The following is a 21,022-nucleotide window of genomic DNA, read 5'->3' on the forward strand; positions in this document are numbered from 1 at the left end:
GAAAAGTAGTCCGAGGTAGGCAGCACCAAGACAGCCAGGAAAACCCCAGCAGTAACCAGCAGGGCAGCCTGCCTCCTTCGAGCCCCCACTCCCCCGTTCCACGGAGCCAAGACTGGGGAGAATATCCAAAAAAAAACCAAAAGAGACAAACCTGCCCCCACCCCAGCGATCAACAGTTAACTGCTTCTTTTGTTAACCGCTGGCCTGGGCAGTTAAGTGGCAGGGGAGAGAATTTACATAATAATCCCAAACTACAACAATGGGCCATCAACAATTCCAAAAATATCCCATGACAGAGTTAGATCACTCATTGTGGAATTCCCTGCCCTGGGGGAGGTACTGGCATTCCCACTTGAACCTGAGGGTATAAAATCTTGGGCTTTGGGGACTTCTGGGACCACTTGTCAGATCCAGAGGAGGACCAGAACCTCAAGCAGACTGCAACCATCATCTGCACCAACAGATTTGACTCTCCTTTTACTTTGGACTCAGAGGGACCACATGGGGCTCAGCACAGGGGCTAAGGAACACCATTCAGTTCGTGCTCCAGGGTGCTGGGTTATACATCTGGGTTTTGTGGATTAAAAACAATTTTTCCTGTATCACTGTATTTATTGTAATATTTCTTAATAAATTGTAACTCTGACTTGTAGTCTCTTTTTGAGTTGGGTTCATTTCTCTTGCTGGTTTACCTTTAAACCAGCACACTTATCTCTAAAGAAATCTTTCAGAATAAACTTTCTTCATAATACCCAATGTGTACTAGATAGAGTAAAAATGTCTATCCATAGAATTTATTTGTTGTGGTTCAGGCCCCAATTCCCTGAGATTCTTTGCATACACACTGTTGTGCATTGATTCACACCATGTGCTGGGAAATTGTTCTCCCAGGCAATGTTCCACAGTCACTGTCTTGTGAAATAAATACAGGAACCTACCATGATTCTGCAGTTTGGGGTGAAACCAAACTATTTTCAGGACTGCTCTATTATTAAGCTACCACCATTTCGAATGGCTGCCAACCTGTTTGGAGGAACCATATTCTGAAAAGGGATTAGAAAGAGACATGATGGTGGCGTAGTGATACTGGCAGAGAAAGAGGAGGTGGAGAACAAGTAAGTCCCATGCCCAGTTGGGATAAATAGTAATTATGCTGGGACTTCAGGACGGTAAAGGGTGCAAAGCATCTGTACAGACTGCAGTCTGAATATTCAGCAACACAATACAGCAGCATCTCTACATGTGGACATGTGTACTCATTACATTAGTGCCTCAGTGCTTGCCAGCAACCAGTTGACTTGCTGCTGACTGGGATTGATAATGGTCTACCATTGTGTGCTGGAAGTACGTATCATGTGTGTGTTTTAATGTGCTAGTAACGAGAAAATACTTCAAGATTTGGAAAGGCCATGATCCCAAGTTGTGCTGGCAGCAGTGGTTGGATATGTGTGCCTGTATTTCAGACAGAAAGTTCAGTTTCATAAATTGAAAAAAAAATATTTTTTCCAGTTCCTGCAAAGACTCATTGATTGCTACAGAAAGTTCAGAGGTATTAATATAGAATGACATACAATTGCTCATGGCAGGTTTTTTTTAGAAATCAGCCTTAGTTAGTGAAACAAAAACAAGAATTGCTCCCCAGACTGTAATGGATGTTATTGATGTGTCCATCCTGCTGTCCCTCTAGGAGGTCCAGGCATCTTTCTGCTTCTCTGACTAATGATGGCTTTTACTGGGCAAAAGCATTGGAGAAAGGAACTGCATGATTGTTCTGTCTAGCTGTAGAATAATAATGAAGGGCTTTGTTGGGAAATTAAGGGCAGGTGGAGCAGCCTTACAAATACTCTGCTCAATATTTACTGCAAGTGGCAGATGTTCACCATGTGTTGTTGGAAATCCATGAGAGGAGAAGAATGTGTTCATGCTGCTCAGGGAAACAGGATGAATGATTTGTCCTGCTCTTTCTTAAATGAGAGAATAGTGGTGAAAAAAATGAATGTATTATAGCCAAAGATATGAGAGAGATGTATCTTTGTTATTATTTTTGGATTATTAGAGGAAAACGAGAACTTCAATGGAATGTTTCAGCCAATTTTTTTCATTGCAGTCTTTGCTTATTCAGCATAGCTGGCATAGCACACGTTATCTGCCTAGTGCACCTATCTTTGCAAATTAAAGCAGAAATCAGTTCTGTTTTCTGGAAAGGGTGCTCTAAGGACATCCAGAAAGATCCCACTCCTCTTGTTAACTTCAGAGTGCACTTGAAGTAGTGGTATAACATCCTAATATTCTTCAGAGGACTGTTTCTTTTGCACAATTTAAAGCAAATCTTCAATTTTTTTTCCTTGTCCCAAACTCATGTGCAAGTTAATCACAAGTTGTCATAAGCATCCCTCCAAGTGATTTTTGTCTTCTGGCTCCTGTGATGAAATCCATTCACAGAATCCTTAAACTTCTCTTTCCTATTCTCCTTTTCTTTTTTGAAATATTTTTTATGCATCAAGTAGCTTGTAAGGTTCATATTCCTCATGATAATGGTGCCTTCACTGCCTGGGACAAAGTGCAAATATTTGTTATTTCTACACTGAACTCAGTGCCAATGATCATAGGTTTCATGTCTTTTTAATCAATTTTGGAAAGCCATTCCCATCTATTTTTCCAGTTGAGCTTCCCTAGGAGGTGGTTGTTCCCAGGGAACCCCACAGTGTGTCACAAAATAAGAAGCTTCCCATTCTACATCTCCTTTCTACAGAAATTCTGTGCTGGTGTTGGAATGGGAAGGAGAGAAGAAGATGCTGGGCTAATGAGAGATAGAATCTATTTAGTAACAAGATTCAAGTTTGTGTACCTGTGTAGCAATGTTACCTTGAAGTATGTTTCCAAGAGATGAGAAATAGTCTTACTGAAAAAATCAGAAAGATATGCAGCATTGCATAGAGGGTATGGAAATATGTTCAATTGTAGAATTGAGAGAGACCATACAGATAAGAAACCAAGAAGGCTGCATTACTTTGCTCTGTGCATAGTAAAAGTGGAGAACAGCCTTTGCCTTAAAATCTCATGTAACATACACAGGTCATGTGCAATAGAAGGGAACAGACTGTAGAGCAATTACCCTGACACCAAGAATTTTATATTGCTAAAGTGTTTTGTAATCCCAGCATTTTGAGAGGTTTAATTTTGGTAATTCATCTTATAAAGTGTGAAAGTAGGTAAAGAATGCTGAACAAATTATAAGCCCAAGTATATTTGCTATTGCTTTTTTTTTCCTGCATTCACTGTTTCAATAATTCTGCCTGCCCAGCAATCTGTGTTTCTATTAACTCATGGGGTGCTGCCACATTATTTGAGTGGCAGAAGAACAGCAGCAAGCCCAGATGTGTAGTCAAGCAGTGCATGGTGTAGACAGAAGAGAAGATTGAGTTCTTGTTTGTGGAGCACCACAATGACCACAGTAGGAAAGGCAATGCAAAGTGGATGGAAGGAGACTCATAGTTCATACATTTCCACTGCTGGTGATGGCATCCAAATACTACCTGGCTTAGAGACACAGAGCTACAATATAATATAGGACATTATAGCAATAATTCCCTCTGCAGCATTTTCAAGCTAACCATCTACCTGGACTTCAATGAGCCTTTTAGTAACCTCAGTCTCTGTGTTTCAGTTAGTGGTTTGAAAAAAATATTAGCTCTACAATTCCATATTTGAAGTGACATCATTTGACAGATGTGGTAAGTCATGCAGATCCATTAAAATAGTGGGGTTCAGCGGTGACTTCCCATGGATAAATGTTTTACTGCTTATCCTGTGGACCATTAGAAGTCCTGAAGGTCCTGTTCACATCCCTTCAGTTCTTGTAGAATGGCCAGAATTATTTTTCTTTATGATGGCACTGGTCCATTTCTCAAGAACGTCTCTCTTGCATTTAGTTTGGCCAACAGTCACAAATCCTAATATTTGAGGCAGTGTCATAGAGTTGGGGCTGGATGTGCTAAAACACACAACACATGAGACTATATCAGGTGAGGGAAAGAGGTGCTGCTCAAAAAAAACGTATGCATCTGAGGGAACACACATACTGGAATTGCAAAGGAAGACATCAGCATTCAGGAGGAGTGATAACATACCTAGTCCAGATGATCTTGTAACAGAAGAGGGCACTCAGAGGCTGGACAGCAAATAAACCTTGTTGCATTATACAATGAGGGGAAATCACTTAAAAATGGGCAGAAGCTTCTCATAAACTGGTTGCAGCTCATAGCTGAAAGGCTGTGGGCTGATGAGCCTGGATTTCATTCATACAAAAAAAGAAAGCCCAGACACTTTAAAACAGTCTTTATGAATATGCTCAAGCCAACTCATCTGAAGTATTTGAAGTAACATCCCTGTGTGGACAGGACTTCATTATGTTACTTGTTATTGTTTTCACAGAGTCATCACCTGCTCTTTAAAGTAAAATGTATTTTGTGAAAGAGGATGATTGCTCATTATTGTCATATTTCTTAATTGCCTTCTATATTAGTGCATTCAAAGTAATGTATTTTTTCTTTTCTGCCCTTCTCTGCCTGCATCTGACAACACTCAGCATTTTCCACAGAGCTCAAAATTGCTTGCATTCTTACAAAAACATCTGAGGAGTTTGGGATTTGCTGAGATGAAATAAAAAGTGCATGACTTGAGAAAATGCAATACTTCATCCTTCATATTGATTCTATGGCTGCTGCATAAACAGGAATTATTAGTTACAAGAATTTCCACTGACTTTTTTTGGTGTTGGAACTCATGTTCTGTGTAAGCCAGGTATGATGGGAGCTCACCTGTCAAGAACGTATGATGTTGTGTTAAAGGGTTGCTGTGAACTTTGATGCTTGTAAATACATTGTACTGGCCAAGCTCCCGCTGCAACCTTGCAGTTTTCCAGGCGTACATACTCCCTTTTGCCAAAAGGAATGTGAGCTATTGCAGCTAATTTTTTGCTACATAAAGCCTGAAATTAGATAGGTTAGATAGGCAAAATAATAATTAAACGAGGAAGTCAAAACATTTATTAATTAGAAATATGAATATGTTCCTCAAGGAGCTGCAGGAAACCAACTGTAATGACAACAAATGAGAGATCTCAGAATAACATCAGTCTTGCATATAGGCAGCACCATAACAGAGACACTGTATGACACAGATGGGCTTGTTGAACAGAGAAATTTGGCCCACATATTCTGACAGAGAGCATTCCCCCTTAGCCTGTGCTTGACATGCTGACAGAGCAAAGGCTGTGCTATGTGCCTTTGACTACTCTGCTGTCTTTCCGCTTTTGCTCCGTCTTCTCCCTGGCACCCTGCAGCATAACAGGCTCAGGCTGAGAGCCACCAAGGGTCAGGATCATACCCAGGGGAAGCAGAGACCAAACCGGTATCATGACCATATTTTATGGATTAACCAAGACACTTAAAGAATGGTAGATACTTTCCTATTGTAATATATGTTTTTTATTCTTCCATATGAATTTTAAAATTTTATTATGTTTTCCTCTGTAACATTTTAAAATCATTGGCACATCAGTGCACGAGTATGAAAATTTCCTGCTAATAGGAAATTAATGCCCCAAGTAGACACAGTTTGTTTCACTCCTAATTATCTAGCACTTGCTTTGTTTAAAGGAATGATAAATTGCCTCTGATTCTTAAGTAAGTTATGTTAAACTGTAGCCAGTCAGCCACGATAGGTGCCATATTTTTCTAAGTCATATAAATCAGGTGCTGATTTTTATTTTAACTTATTTTCATTTTCTTTTCTTCTCCTTACTTTCTTTGTGTTAGTATCATACCTAGGAAACCAAAACAAATTTTTGCATGGAAAGCTTCAGAACACATGTGCCCCAAAAATTTGCATTGTTAGTGTATTGTGTCACACTTGCCTGAGGTGCTTATAATTTGTTTTATGCAAAATCACTGTATGCTTGGCCTTAAAATGTGCTGCGCAGTTGTTGGACTGCCATGGAGAGACTATGCTTAGCGTTGTGTGTGGTAAATAAAACAGTGCAATGTCTAAAAGCCACAAAATTCAAAACTTTTCAGTATTTATATTTGCAACGCGGTCCCATGAAAGTAGCCTGATTTTTGAACAACTGAGCATTTGCAACTTCTCCTGAGGTCAGTGAAAACTCATCTTCTCTGGAAGACAGATATAAGTTTTCCATACAGGATTTCTATGTTGAATATTAGACCTACACTACAGAAAACATTATGTACAGTTTGATGATACAAAGAATCAGGTGGATACCCACCAGTTTCTATCAAATGTATCCAGATGTTTCCATGCTTTATCTCTTGTATGTATCTGTTGGAATAAATTTGGAAAAGACTTAAGGTTAAATCTATGTCTAAGCAGAGTAGAAGGTAATGAAGAATCTCTTGAAAGAATAGGATAGGGAATATACCATTATGAAAGAAGCACAAGGTGATGCCAAACAGTATCACAGAATCATAGAATATGCTGAGTTGCAAGGAACCACAAGATCACCAAGTCCAACTCCGGGCCCTGCAGAGAACTATTCCCAATAATCACACCATGTGCCTAAGAGTATCATCCAGATGCTTCTTGAACTCCAGCAGGCTTGGTCCAGTGACCACTTCCCTGGGGAGCCTGTTCCAATGCCTGATCACCCTCTGGGTGAAGAACCTTTTTCTAATATCCAACCTAAACCTCCCCTGACCCAACGTCGGGCCATTCCCTCATGTTCTGTCACTGGTCACCACAGAGATCACTGTCAGCCCCTTCTCTTCCCCTCATGAGGAAGTTGAAGACTGCAATGAGGTCTCCCCTCAATCTCTTCTTCTCCAGGCTGAACAGACCCAGTGACCTCAGCTGCTCCTCATATGGCTTCTCCTAAAGGCCCTTCACCGTCTTTGTTGCCCTCTTTTGGACACTCTTTAATTAACATCTTTCCTATATTGTGGTGCCCAAAACTGCACACAATATTCAAGGTGAGGCTGCCCCAGTGCAGAGCAGAGCAGGACAATCCCCTCTCTTGATTGCTGGCGATGCTGTGCCTGATACCCCCCAGGACACGGTTGGCCCTCCTGGCTGCCAGGGCACTGCTGACTCATTTTCAACTTGCCATCAACCAGACCCTCAGGTCCCTTTCTACGGCACTGCTTTTCAGCATTGCATTCCTCAGTCTGTATGTTCTTCTGGGGTTGCTCCATCCCAGGTGCAGAATCTGGCAATTTCCCCTATTGCAGAAGGTTCTGCCATAAACATGTGTATAGCTTTATTGTCCTTCAGAGGCAATCCATTCAGTCAACTGGCATGGTGAGCCACCACTTTTGTCACTCTCCAGGGCAGAAGAAGCAGAGTAAGAGCATTAAGATTAGGTGGGTAGCCAGTTACTACTCTCTTGTGTAAAAAGACTTAGTCAAAATCAGGGACAAGAGACGTGAGTTGCTGGTTGTTTGCTTCTTCACTCCTCCTCTTTGCAGATAGGAATCTAGACATTGAACTTCCCTCCTTCTGAGTAATATATACCTTTCCTCATTCTTCTGAGTAGTACATACCTTGACTCATTTCAGGCCTACTTCAAAGGCACAGAAACTAGGGGGAACACTCTCAGACCTTTCCCACTAGAGTGAAGTCATACATTCTCATCTCAGGACAGCTAAACAGTAAGTTGTCATAGCCGAGATCTTGGTAAAGCCAAGAGAGTTATTTTTTCATCTTCAAGATTTCATCAAAATTCAAGTTCATCTCAATTTAGTAATGTAAGTGAAATTACCCCTGTGGATTTTATTTGAAAATAGTTAAATAGGTTAAATAGTTAAATATTTACCGATGTACAACTACATTCATGAAAAGTAAGAGCACCAAAAAAAAGAGAGCTCAGGTCCCAAAATATTGAAACTGATGAAAGAATAACAATGGTTCTGTTGTACTCCTATACAAAGCAGGACAAGGTGGCTTAATTGAGTTTTATTAGGCTTTGCTTTCTAACCACTGATGTGACTGAACAGTCAAAGATATAAAACAAAGCTTGGTTCATATTCAGTCTATTTCCTTAAGAAAACTTAGCTACGACACAGCATTCATCTTTAATTGGTGTCTTTCCTCTCAGATAACTGTGGAATTAAGGGGATAAATAGAGGCACATTAGGTTTTCATGGCTCATTTGCATCTTACATAGACTTTTGAAGTTTAATAGCATGGTGTGTCCTCCTCATAGGAGGAGATCTTCATGTCACAAAGTAAGCAGTTCATGAAAGAAGTGTCCAAATAATTCAACACATGAAAGTTCAAAAGTATGGTGGCTCTCAAACATCTTTTTACAAAGTGCTCCAGTGCTTAAGCTTTTGCACCTGTGAAATTCAAGCAGTTGTTTTAAAGAAAGGAACTAAGACTGAGCCCTAGCAGCTCAGTCTGCAGAGGGCTGGCAGCTGCCATGGAGCAGACTGACAGCAGGATTACCTGCAAGGTGTGTCCCACTGGGAAAAGGCTGAGCTTCAGCAGTTTGTTCATGTCACAGCATGTGACAAAAGGTTACTAAAAAGGTAATTACTCCTCTTGTACCACAGCAGCCCTTGTGTCAGTTGGCTCTAGCAATGACAGCTATGCTTACATTGAAAAACTTCTTACTAAGCCATGATTTGTATGAGAAAATGTGAGATATGGACAGAGAAGAATCAATCACAAGAATAAGAAGATAGGCTGCCCTGGGTGATACCAGCTGAGTGTGTGTACTTACTGATCCCTTATTTTCCCCTTTAATTTTAAATACCAGTTATTAAAATTTAATTTTAATAACTATCCCCTGAATCTTCTCTAAGTTTGTATTTGCACAGTATTTAAAGAGAAGGTAAGTTCTTTATGAACAGGGATTCCTAGAAATGAGGTAGGCTGTTGAGTCTAGAGGAATGCTAACTCCTGAAAAAAGTCCTTTTCCTGGTGTTGTACATGAAAGCTGGTGTGAGGCAAGACTTGGAGTTAGATCACTATTTTATGGAGCCATGAATATAGAGAAAAGACACAACTTTCAGACAAGAAATCAGTTTATTGAGAGCACTGGGGCTATATGACTCACGGATTTATCTGAGTAGCAAACAAACCAGAAAGTGTTCAAAGAATGGGTCTTATCAATGAAAATAAAAACACATGTTTGTTCTTCCTGAGTTAAGAAAAAAATCTACCCCATGAATACAGATTGCCTTGGTTTGGAATATTTATAATGAAAAAGCTGGTCAGGGTGACAGAGCTGGTGGTCTGCTTTCACATAGAGCTCAGACTTTCAAGAACTCTTCAAAGTAGTTAACATATAATTTATATTTCTTTGTGAAAAGAAAGTGAATTAGTATTTGAGTCAAACACATGCTGATGTGTTTGTTCAAAAGACTTAATCACTGAGACAAATCACAGGAGAAATACTATTTACCTGGTGGTCAGATTAGCCCTTTGAATGGTGGGATTTTCTCTGCCCCATTCCCTGGCAGGTACCAGTTCCATATCTGGTGAAAGTTTAACTATTTTTGCAAAATGAAGAGTCATTAACAAGACTTTGAGACCACAGAAAGTCACAGTCCCCTCCAACCTTTATGGAAGGTAGCAAATGCATGTTGAGAGGGCAGAACTTAGCAAGCCTCTCAGAGGCTGAACAAGTAACATGAACTCCTCCAGAGAAAGGAAGGCATCAATATTACCCACAATGTTCTTTGAACCTCACTTCACAACTGACACTAGAATTTCTGAGAAGTTCTGGGAAATATCACTTTGAAACACATTTATCATCTTCCAATATAAAACAATGTCAAACTAAAACACCCAAAAGGCATAATCAAATCTTCATTAAAAATAAGGCCACCTAATTTTTAGCGGTTTCTCATAGCTTAGTGTCCTTGTGTAGTTATAGTGTAAATACACCTGCAAGCAAGCCTTGCCCTCAGTGTCTCAGAATGAGTCAGTATCTCAAGCTTCTTTGTCCTGGGCTGGACCTCTCCACAACTACTTGTTTCTGCAGACAGACTGCACATTAAGCAAGACTCAAAGTGGCACATAAGAAAAACAAAATTATACTGTTGACAGGCAGATGCCTAGGAATGCAGCTGAGTGATACATCCTGAGTGTTGTTTTCAAGCAAATACTGATTGTTTGTAAGGAGATAGCACAAGACGTAAAGCTATCCTGAGAGTATAATCATCATTTATTGCTGTCTACTTAAAGAGACCCTTTATGCAGATATCAGCCATAATGCTGAATATATCTCTTGACATTTGAATTTCTGTTTTTCAAATCAGTATTTCTTGTATGCAGGCTTTCAGTAGGTAAGTAACTTCGTAGTGAACTATTCTCCCAAGTATGTTTCATTATAACTCCACCAAAGCTAATCTACAATAGTAGTAGTCTTAGTTTGCAGAAGGACTTAAAGGATTATCATTCCACCATGTTGGACATCTAGAGACACGCACAACTAATTCTGAGAATTTTGTCTTCTTCGGTGTCTAGGTTTCCTTTTATCTGAGAGTTCAGATTATCTGACCAGGTGTTTTTCAGCACATTTCAAAGATACAGTTTTAGCTTTGTCTGATTTAGAATAGGAATGTTGTTGAGTGATGAGGGAATTAATTTTGATTGTCTGACACCATGTAGGAGAAAGGTGTGAAAGTTATATGTGTCAAGCAGCTCAGAAACTTGCATATAAGATAAAGGGTTTCCACTCTTCTACTCTTAAGCATCCAAGCAACTGAGTGAGCATAAACCATAAACTCCAGCCTTGACCATTCAAGTGCATAGTGTAGTTTACTGCTGCAATGTCTAAGGTGTCACCTTGGTAGAAGTCATTGAACATGTGGTCTCAAAAAGTACCACATTACTCTTTGAAGAGCTAATACTGCTTCTCATTATTCTCCTGCAGCATACTTACAACCAAATAAGGCAGGAGGAGACAGGTGACTTCCACAGGCATGTGACTTCCACTGAAATATTTTGACGTCAGAGCCAATTAATGCAGTTGCTTGTTCCAGAACTTGAATTTGTTCAGACCAAGTCTTTTGTAGTTTTGCTTCTGAACATAATTATTCCAGATTCTCAGGAAACTTAAATGAAACAAAAAGTGGACAGGAGCAGAAAGCAAATCCTTTCTTATGCTACCTATTTTAACAGGGTTTTCATTCTAGTAAGATATGTCAGGGCATCAGGACAGGGAACGTATTTCAGTAACAGTGTCAGAAGTGCACAAGCTAATTTTGCTTACATCTTTTGTGTACAGGATGGTTCTTACCTTTTGGCCAGAGACCTCTAAGCAAGTGCACAGTGCTGGGAATATAATTTTAAAAATGGCTGGGTAATTTGTGAAGCAGTTTTTCATTGCAGTAGAGATGGCATCGCAAGATACCTTTTTCCTGAGTCTCACTTGTTCTATATCACTTTCACTCAGTTTTTAAGTATAAAGTAATGATTTATTGCAATTTGGCTTAGATTGACTGTCAAGACACTTCTTCTCCCATCTCTTACACTGTATCTAATTACAGAAACCCTGTGCTTTACATTATTAGCACAGAGATTTTTGTGCAACTTTACAAACTTTCAGCATTGCCCAAGTGAACGCATTACACTTTTGTAGCTTTGCACCTATTCCAACCCATCCACTCTCTGATGGGAACCCAAAAGGATTAAATAAGGGTATAAGTTAGCTACAGAATGTATACCACATGCTTTAGAAAGTACTCAGAGTGATTTTCAGGATAAAGCCTAAATTTGTGGAACTGGCAACTAACAAGAACATCAACCATCCATAAATCTGACATGTAAATCACTGAACAGAATGAGTATCAAAAAGGCAGCTGATGTGACAAGACTTCTATTTACCATATCAAATATCTCCACTTTGCTTGTTCTTTGTCTTTCCAACTTTTCGCCAGTTTTAGGTTTCTTCACCTCTTGTTGTCAATGACTAACTAGCAGCTACATCATTACAATAATCAGATTATCTCCCAGGCTAGTAACTGCCTCACTGCCTTCATATCTGGATGGAGAAATTATTACAAAAAAAGAAAGTCTATTCTTCATTCCAGGATAGAGAACAAAGAATACCAAGACAGATAGCTCTGAGGACTCCAAAGCAGGAATCAGTGAAAAAATAACTCACAATACTTCACACAACTAAGAACATTATTTTCATTTTACCTCTGAAGCCTGAATAGGGATCATAAAGACCCAACTGACAAGCAGAAAAATTACTTATATTGTTTATCAAGGCATTCATTTCTGCTCAGATGCCTATAGTCAACAATTGTCCTCACCTACACAGGAAGGGCAACACTTGCTACTGTTCAGCTTCTCTCTCTCTGCTTCCAGACCTCATAAAGGTATTCATATAACTTTGAGAACATTTAGCTCTTTGTTGCTTTGGACTAGATAAACCACTTACCCAAGCTAGCAACAACCTCATGCAGTTTCTCTGATGAGCTTAGATACCATGGTGACACTAGAAATATCTAGGAAGAAAAACAGAGAAATTATGAGAAATGCTGCAGGGAAAGGTCTTATACTTTTTCTAAGATTTGATACCAAGCTAGCTGGCTCCATATATAAAACACACTTTTTGCAGCAAAGACAGGATTGTAGCCAGCTAAGAAGTTTTCAGGAAAATTAGCTGGCATAGTTAGAGAATTCAGGGTTTTTTACTCTGTCCATTACCCAAAAATAAATTATTTTTCTCTGTTCAGATGATGAGGCCAGGCTAAAGACCCATTCATCCAGAACTCCAGGCCTGCTGTGAGATGTTATACCCATTTTTACAGACCAGTAAGCTGAGGTGCACAGAGATGTCAGTTATAACAAGAGCTCAAGGAAGTTTTATGGTCTAATCAGCAGCCAAAAATGCTTCTGGCTTTTTGGGACATATTTCACAATGCAAAGACTGGTCTATTTATGCAGATGAACTTGTACAAGGCAGCTTTTTCAGCTGCAACTCAGAAAAGCCTCCTTTCATTTTACTCCATCAACCAGGATGTGATCACAATAACGCTGAAGATTAAAGGTAGGAAATTAAGCATAGCCTCTTGGGCATTTGAACAATACTTTTCTTCCTGATTATAATAACATGTAAAGAGAATAAATTATATCCTCATCATCATCATTATTATTGTTATCTTCGTATCTTGATGTGAGATTTGACTATAAACCATAGTGACTAAATACAGTACTACCAAAATTAAGAATGTTATACCTGTAGTACATCACAAACCACTTAGAGGTTACAGTCAAGGGGCAGGTTCCCATTATGTAGCTCATTTTAATTATTACTAGTCATTATTTCTGCCAATAAAATGAATGTAGGTCTCTCACCACACAAGTAGAATTCGCTACCCTACAGGCAACCTGGGACCTCCTTTCCCTGGAATCCAGAGAAATTAATATCCTTCCTAGGTATTTAGTGTCAGCCTACCTTTGATACTTCACAGATTTCTGTCTAGTAGCTAAGGATGAAAGACATTGGTGTCTCTCACTGAACCCAATTGTATTGGAGAACTTGCTGAGAGCTATTGTTAGGAAGAGGAATGAGGTATTCTTTCCCTATAGTTACTTGTCCAAATAGACAACCAAACCAGCCAGTAAACAGTAGGGCCCTAAATTAAAGGACAGCAAGTAAAGCCAGAATAAGCAAGAATTACTATTCATGGACTTGCCTACTCATCAAAGCATGGATGGATGCAGTTATGCCAATATAAATATGTGCAGAATGCATGGTATGGTGTATCTAGATGCCTCTCTTACTTCATCCATACTTCATCCATACTAGAAGCTGTGCTGTCACAACTATTTTGCATTAAAATATCACATTGACAACAGAGAAAAAATATAATAAATGCTGTGCAGGTGGAGCTAAATGTGGTATTTTTCTTCTGAAGTTCAGCTGCCCAATGACCTACCCCATGCCATCTACTATTTCAGGCTGTTTTTTTTTTCTTGTTGCTATGTGACCCTTGGCCAATTGGCAAGGAGAGGAAAGAATTATCTGGAAATTTAAAATACTAAATCTGCAGTGGTTAGAAAGGATTTTTCCTCCAATAGAGCTTAAAAAAAAGTGCATGCAATCTGGCTGCATCTGAGTGCCAAAAGAAATATGACAATTCTTAATGCCTGGAAAAGGAATTTTTTTTTAAAAATTGATTTGATTATTTATTTCTCTCCTTTAAAAACTACTTTTCTTAAGGAAACACAGCTTAGGAAATCAGAGTCTTCCAAACTTCTTCAGTAACTTTTGAACATGTTGCAATTTCTGAACCAATTCCAACCTAATCTGATCAAAGGCTAAAGGGCTCAAAACCTTTGTGAAAATCAGGGAATGTGTGAAGAAGAAAGATCAAAATTAGGATTGCTGTGATTGGAAAGGCTGAAGCAAAACCTCAAGCTATCTAGTACATTTGCTGTGGCATATGCATCTCCAAATTTATCACAATACTTGTCTTTCATCATCATGGGTTGTGGGGTGGCTCATGGGCAGCATAGGAGCAGAACTGTGGCTTTACAGGGGTGGGTGCACAGCAGAAGGTACTGGAATGCTGTACGCAGGTACCAAGGCTGGTTTAGTTCAGCTGCTTGTGGAGTAACTTCTTGTTTTCTACCTTCACCTCCTGCCTGGCACTCTTTCTTTCCTAGAATAAAATAAATAATTCACTGTCATTTTCATTGCTATGGGTCTAGTCTGATTCATGGCTAAGAGCTAGAAAAGGTAAATCTCAAGGAAATATGGGGCCTTTGACTAAATGAACAAATTAGGCCAAATTAATGAGGACAGATTATTCTATTGAACTCTGAGATAAGCTCTTCATGACAGGACAGAATTTTTTCTGCCTTTTCTAAAATTTCCTTTTCTCTCTCCTCTTTTGACCAATCCTTGTGAAACAGTTTCTTTTTTTTCCTTATAGCTGCCTTGCCAACTCAGTCTCACCCCAGGACCACGGCTCTCTCTGCTATCACATTATAGAGAAGATCTAGAGAAGCAAAGATAGTTATTTTGCCAATTTCTCATGAGTCTAGTTCATTGAACAGGGTTTTGCACCCGTGAAATACCGTTTTAATAAAGTTCAGGAGGGGAAACTATTGGAAATAAAAATGAGTACTTTTGGTGGAATCTTTTATCCTAAAGGTAGTACAGGAGGGAATTTCTGGTGGAGATTACTACTGGGATAGAGGGCAGTAAATAAACTGCAGAGAATACTTCTAAAATACTGATGCTTGTTCCTTAGCTCCAGATATGTACCTGCGTACAAATGAGCTTTTTGCTTTCTTTCTTCACGCCTAGACTGTTTTTCTTGCACACAGTTTAAATGCAGCTTTCTTCATAGGATAACTCCTATCAGGGCTGTTTTCATTTTGTTTGGTTGGTTTGGGGTTTTTTTGTTGTTGTCTTTTTGTTTTTTGTGGGTTTTTTTTCCTATACCAGATTGTAAACTGTGAGGATTATTAAGGGGTTTTGAGTTAAGAAAGACCTTTGGAGCTGCAGGCAGTGTCTGAGGCCCAGTAGCTCATACCTTTTCGTACAGAGATGAGAACACTGAAACTGAATTAGTCCTGTGAGAAAAACCAGCAGGCTAGCAAAAACAAAATGAGATAAGGAGGTTTTGGGAGAAGCTGTCTTTGAGAAAGGAATGTTGAAAAGATAAATTTCTCACAGGAGAGAGAACATCTGAGCAAGGAGTGACATCCAATTAGAAGCTGTAATGAAGTTTATGGACACTGCTATTCAACCAATGGTAGGTGGCCATAGGTGAGATTTTACAATATATATTGTGTAACTTGTAGTTAGTGTGCTTGCCTTTTCCTATTTTTTCTCCTTTTTCTTCATGGAGTGATTTAATAAACTATCTCATGTGTGACAACTGCAAGCTGTGTCCCTCCTTGGCCGCCACGACCAACTGCGCTAACCACAGTAAACCCTAGTTTATATTCAAAAATTGTATTTTTGAACACTTCAATCTGAAACCATAGAAGCTGAACCCATTTTAATAATCTTTTTCTCAGTTAAAAAAAAATCTAATACATTTATCTCTCAGTGCAGCATCTGAATTCAGGCATTTCACAGAATCACAGAATCATAGAATCGATTGGGTTGGAAAAGACCTCTGAGATCACCAAGTCCAACCCTTGGTCCAACTCCAGTCCATTTACCAGATCATGGCACTCAGTGCCACATCCAATCTATTTAAAAACATCCAGGGATGGTGAATCCACCACCTCTCTGGGCAGGCCATTCCAGTGCCTGATTTCTTCTCTCTCTGTAAAGATTTTTCTTCTGATATTCAACTTAAATTTCCCCTGGCAGAGCTTGAGCCCGTGCCTCCTTGTCCTATTGCTGACTGCCACATTCTGTGAAAACGGCTTAGAGGGCAGGGCTTGGAGGAAAAGCCTCTCTTCAGACTGGCATAGAAAAGGAAGGCGGAACGAGAAACTGAGCAGCACGGAATCGCTGTGCTATTTACATCAGAGGTGCGCAGGAGGAACGCAAAAGGCCGCGGCGCTCCCACCCCGCGGCCGCCTCCGAAAGTGTCTGCGGGAGCACCCGGACCCGCCCGGCGCGATGGGCCGCGGCCCTGCGCCTACAGCTCCCGTCAGCCCGAGCGCGGGGCTGCCCCTGCCGCCGGAGCCGCCTCGTCCCTGTGGCCGCCTCGTCCCTGTGGCGCCGCCGGGCGGGGCGGGGCGGGAACCGCGGGACGCGCCCCCCGGATCGCCGCGGCCTCTCCGGGTCTTCCTCGGGCGCCGGCGCGGCCGTCGCGCCTCCCTCTCGCCAAGATGGCGGCGCCGTTGGCGGTAAATTCGGGTAAGAGCAGCGCGGGCTGCGGCTCCTGCTCCCCTTGTCCCGGCCGCGCCGCTCCTCAGAACCCGCGGCACCGGGGGAGGCCGCCCTGGGCAGGCCGGGCCCGGGGGGGCTGCGGGGCAAGGCCCGGGTGGGCGGCGGGGAAGTGCTGCGGGGCCTCGGCGGGGCGGGCGGGCGGTGCCCGGGCGCGGCCCCGCAGCGCTGCCCGGCCATGGAGCTCTGCGGGCGGAGCTGCCGCCCGTCCTGGCAGGGGGTGCCGTGCGGCGGTGAAGGCTTCCTTCGTTCGAGAGGGCGGTGGTAACGCAGTGCACATGGTGTTAAGCATCACTTAGGTACTGCACTCATCTCTTGATGCTGTGTGCAGTAAAAGGCAAAAAAGAAATATGTCCAGAATCTTGCTCAGTAGTACGCACGGACTCTGGAAATGCGGGAATGGTTTCACATCCATTGAGTATTGCTAAGGACTAGGTGCATCAGGATCATCCATGGTCCTTGTGCGGGCCTGTCTCAAGGAGTAGTTTTGGATTACTAAGAGGACACTTGCCCAGTGTAACAAATGCAAAAGGAAATTACTGGATAATCAGAGAAAAACTTAGGAGGGCATCTGGTCCAATGCTGCTGCTCTTGCTCCTCCTTAAAGCAAGCCCAGCTCAATCGGGTGGCTCAGGGCCTTATCTAAACCAGCTTTGAATACTTGTGGGTATGAAGATATTCCCTGAGGCCTCTCTGGGCCTCCCTTCCAAGGTGTGACCACCTTCACAGCAATTTTTTTTCCTGGTGGCTAATTGGAAGTTTTGTTATTGCAGGTTGGGTCAGTAGCTGCTCATCTTCTCCTGGGGTACCTCTGCGTTCTATGTATAATGCCCTTCAGTGTTTCCAGAAAACAATGCTCCCGTCCCTCTTTAGCCTTCTTTTTTTAAGACTGAATGAGGTGGTTCTTTTAGCCTTTCCTCATGCATCGTGTTCTTTGGTTTCCTATTTTGGGCTCTGAGGAACCCAAAACCAGTCACAGGACTAGAGTGAAGGACTCAGAGTTGCCTAAATAATCACTATCCTGCATGTGCTGGCTGCAGCTGTATTAAGACAGCCTGGGGCCTGGAGACAGCCTTTGCTATAAGCATGTGGTGCTGACTGGTGTTCAGCTCCCTGCCTGCCAGGACACTTGGGGTGTTTTTCCGTAAAGCTGCTCTCTAGCCACTTGCTTGGTCCCCACCTGTACTGTTGCTTGGAGTTATTCTGTCTCAGGTGCAAGATGTTGCATTTGCTGCTGTTGAGCTTCATTGCAGTAGTAGAGGGAGAATGGAGACCCTGTGAAGAGCAGTTATGACTGGAATACAGGCATGGCCAAAAGGCCTGTAGCTAAGGTTTTGTATGTCATAGTGACTAGTCAATAGAATTAAAACCTTTATTCTTGTGTCAAGCAGGGAGCAAATTTTACATTGAAGATATTTCAATCTAACTGTCCCTGTACCTCAAAGAAAAGCAGTAATAAAGATAAGACCCTTCATCTGAAATGCAACTTTGTTAAAGTGAAAATCTGAGTAGTTAAAGTGAGACTATGCTTTATTTTATAAAGTACATGGCAAGACATTCTACATTCTACATTAAAATAGGGGAAGAAGGAGTTTTGTACCTGGAATACGAGGAGGGAAAACAGCAGATATGGCACTAGAACTAATGAAGATATTGAATTAGGTTATAGTGTATTTGTGGGGACAGACTTAGGTCTGTAACCTGTTGCCGCCATGGCCTAGCGGAGACTGCACCCACCAATGTGATGTAAAGCAAATCCCAAGTTTATTCAAATACACAGGTATATATGACCTCAAGTGACCCCACCCCAGGTGCGGTGGTCTGACTCCAATTGGTTGAGGCTGGAAACATGTCCTTTTAAGGTGAAAACGAAACCTGTAAGGTGGTCCTCCAGAGCCACCTGAATCGGGCTGTTTCAAAGAACAAAGCAAAAATGCAAACAACAGAATACACATCATGCATATTGCAACTTGAACAGAAAGGCTGAAAATTTTGAAAATTGAGAAATAACATTTTGAAAATCTCAAATTTTGCTAATTCAAGACTTAACAGGGTATTTGCAGGTTACACATCCCTACCTCCCCCTCTCTTTTCAAAATAGAACTTTTGGAAGGAGGTACAGTAACCTTTGTAAACTCACACAAACTAATACATGACTAAGACATGTATGTTTGGAATTTGCAAACCTACAACTAGTGCAAAACAAGAAACTTTTCTTTCACGCGTGAAATTGTGGTCTTTCCTGTGCAGTCGTCACTGCACAGACCACTGTAAACAAACTACAAATTTTATTAAATTCTGTGCATAGTGTCCAAGAGTGCAGAGTGACTTAACTTAGCAAAGAAGCAAGTTCAGTCCAGCTGAACTAAATCTCCTTATGTTCAAGGTCCATTCTCAGAACTTCTGTGTGGCCATCACAGAGGCTTGAGAATGAAGCTTTGATTTTTAGTCACCTTATAGACTCCTGGTAAATCAGTAAACAAGTGTGAATTCACAGAGGAAATTCACAAAGGCTAAACATAACTAACACTGAAAGAGAGTAAGTACTGATGATCTTAAGCTCTCTAGAAAATGTTCAGCAGCTTAGGGGGGCAGGTATTCCTTACCCCTGCAGCCTGCTGGGCAACTTGGTAGTGCAATAAGCTCAAAACTGCACTTTAACTGAAAATTAACAGAATTTCAAAATACAAGCTAAACAACATGCTCTTGTACTAGACTGTTCTTGTTTGATTGGACAGTTAACGACTAGTCTTAGGCTACTGCTGCTTGTGGTTGCCATATGGGGAAGGCAGCCTGGCTCCAGTTTCCATGAGATATTTGACTGGCTGCGCCCCATGGCTTGCAGCCCCTCTGGTTTTTTGGAGGTCCAGCTCCCCCCCCCATGTTTGTTAGAGGAGTACCATCCTTTTTATATTTAGAATGACAATCTTGGGCTTTGTGACCAAGTCTGTGACAACGGTTACATTCTCCAGTGAAGCTTTGAGTTCTGCTATATTTTGGTTGTGCTGGACAAGATTTTGTTGTTAAATTCCAGGGTCTTTTCCCCCTTTTTTGGGTGGATTGTTTGCTAAGAACTGTGGCTAGAGCAGAAGCATGTAGCTTTGCTTTTTCCTCCTCTTCTACCCAGGGCAATCTGGCACAGGCTTCAATTAACTGTACCAAAGTAGCTGTAGCTGGTAGAGAGGCTATGAGCTGTTTGCATTGAGGATTGGCATTATTAATTACCAGATCTTTCAATAATACTGGTTTAATGTCAGGGGTAATATTTGGAGCAGCATCCAAAGCTTCTGTTACTTTATCTACAAATTCCATGAATGTCTGTCCAGGTTTCTGCATTATTTGCATGTAAGGTAGAGAAGGTTTTCCCTTCTTAGGCAGATTAGAGAAGGCGGTCAAAGCAGCATTCTTTGACTGCTGCAAAATATGAAAATGTAATGCAGCTTGTGTTTGTGGGTCTTCATAAGCTCCTGATCCCATTAGCTGGTCTAAAGATGCTAATCTTAAGGGATGTCCAGTTTCTAAGTGTATATTTTTTGCCTGTTCCTCCGTTAACTGCTCTTTCAATTTCTGTAGAAATATCATATAAGCAGCAGAAGGTAGAATAAACTCCATTAAAACCTTAGTGTCTGCTGGGATTAGGTTATTGTATTTTATGAAGGCTGTGATTTGGTTTTTTACCAAGGCATTGTCATAGCCGTATTGAAAGACTACACTGTGTATTTTTTGTGCAATTTTCCAATCAAGTGGCTCCCATTTTAAGCCTTGTGTAGTGTTAATCACAGGCGCAGAAACCAGGGGTTGCAGGGAAGGTGAGGGTGTACCTACTTCTGCAGCTATGGATACTAACTCTTTGTACCTTTGCTGGGTATTAAATATGAGGTCGCGAGGTGGCTTTGTGACTCCATCTGCAGAATCTGGTACCTGGGTATCAGAAAGCTTTGAAATTAAGTTAACAGCATTGCAATTTCCATCTCCCCCCAGCATGTCCCAAACAGAGGCTTCTTTTTCTGTTGCTCTCCATTCTGGGATACAGCTGGTGGGTGTGGCTGTCGGTGCTGGAGGCTGCGGATACCAGGTTGCCGGTGCAGGGGCAGTCTCTACCGGCTCGGGGGGTTCCAGTGCCGGTGCTGGCAGCTGCGGGCAGCGCACGGCTATCGGGGAGAGGGTCCCCGCTGGTGCTGCAGC

General features: G+C 41.4%; 1 protein-coding gene across 2 annotated transcripts in view; it reads left to right on the forward strand.

Moving 5' to 3' along the window:
* The first annotated feature begins 16,729 nt into the window (after positions 1–16,729).
* The window catches only part of NUP205 (nucleoporin 205), a 55,684-nt gene continuing 51,391 nt past the window's right edge, over positions 16,730–21,022 (forward strand). For both annotated transcript variants that reach the window (XM_071551988.1, XM_071551989.1), the window contains exon 1: positions 16,730–16,807. In XM_071551988.1, the coding sequence (XP_071408089.1) occupies positions 16,780–16,807 (28 nt within the window). In that variant the 5' untranslated portion in view covers positions 16,730–16,779. The remainder of the gene's footprint in view (positions 16,808–21,022) is intronic.

This window comes from Pithys albifrons, chromosome 3 (assembly GCF_047495875.1).
Source record: "Pithys albifrons albifrons isolate INPA30051 chromosome 3, PitAlb_v1, whole genome shotgun sequence".
NCBI lineage: Eukaryota > Metazoa > Chordata > Aves > Passeriformes > Thamnophilidae > Pithys > Pithys albifrons.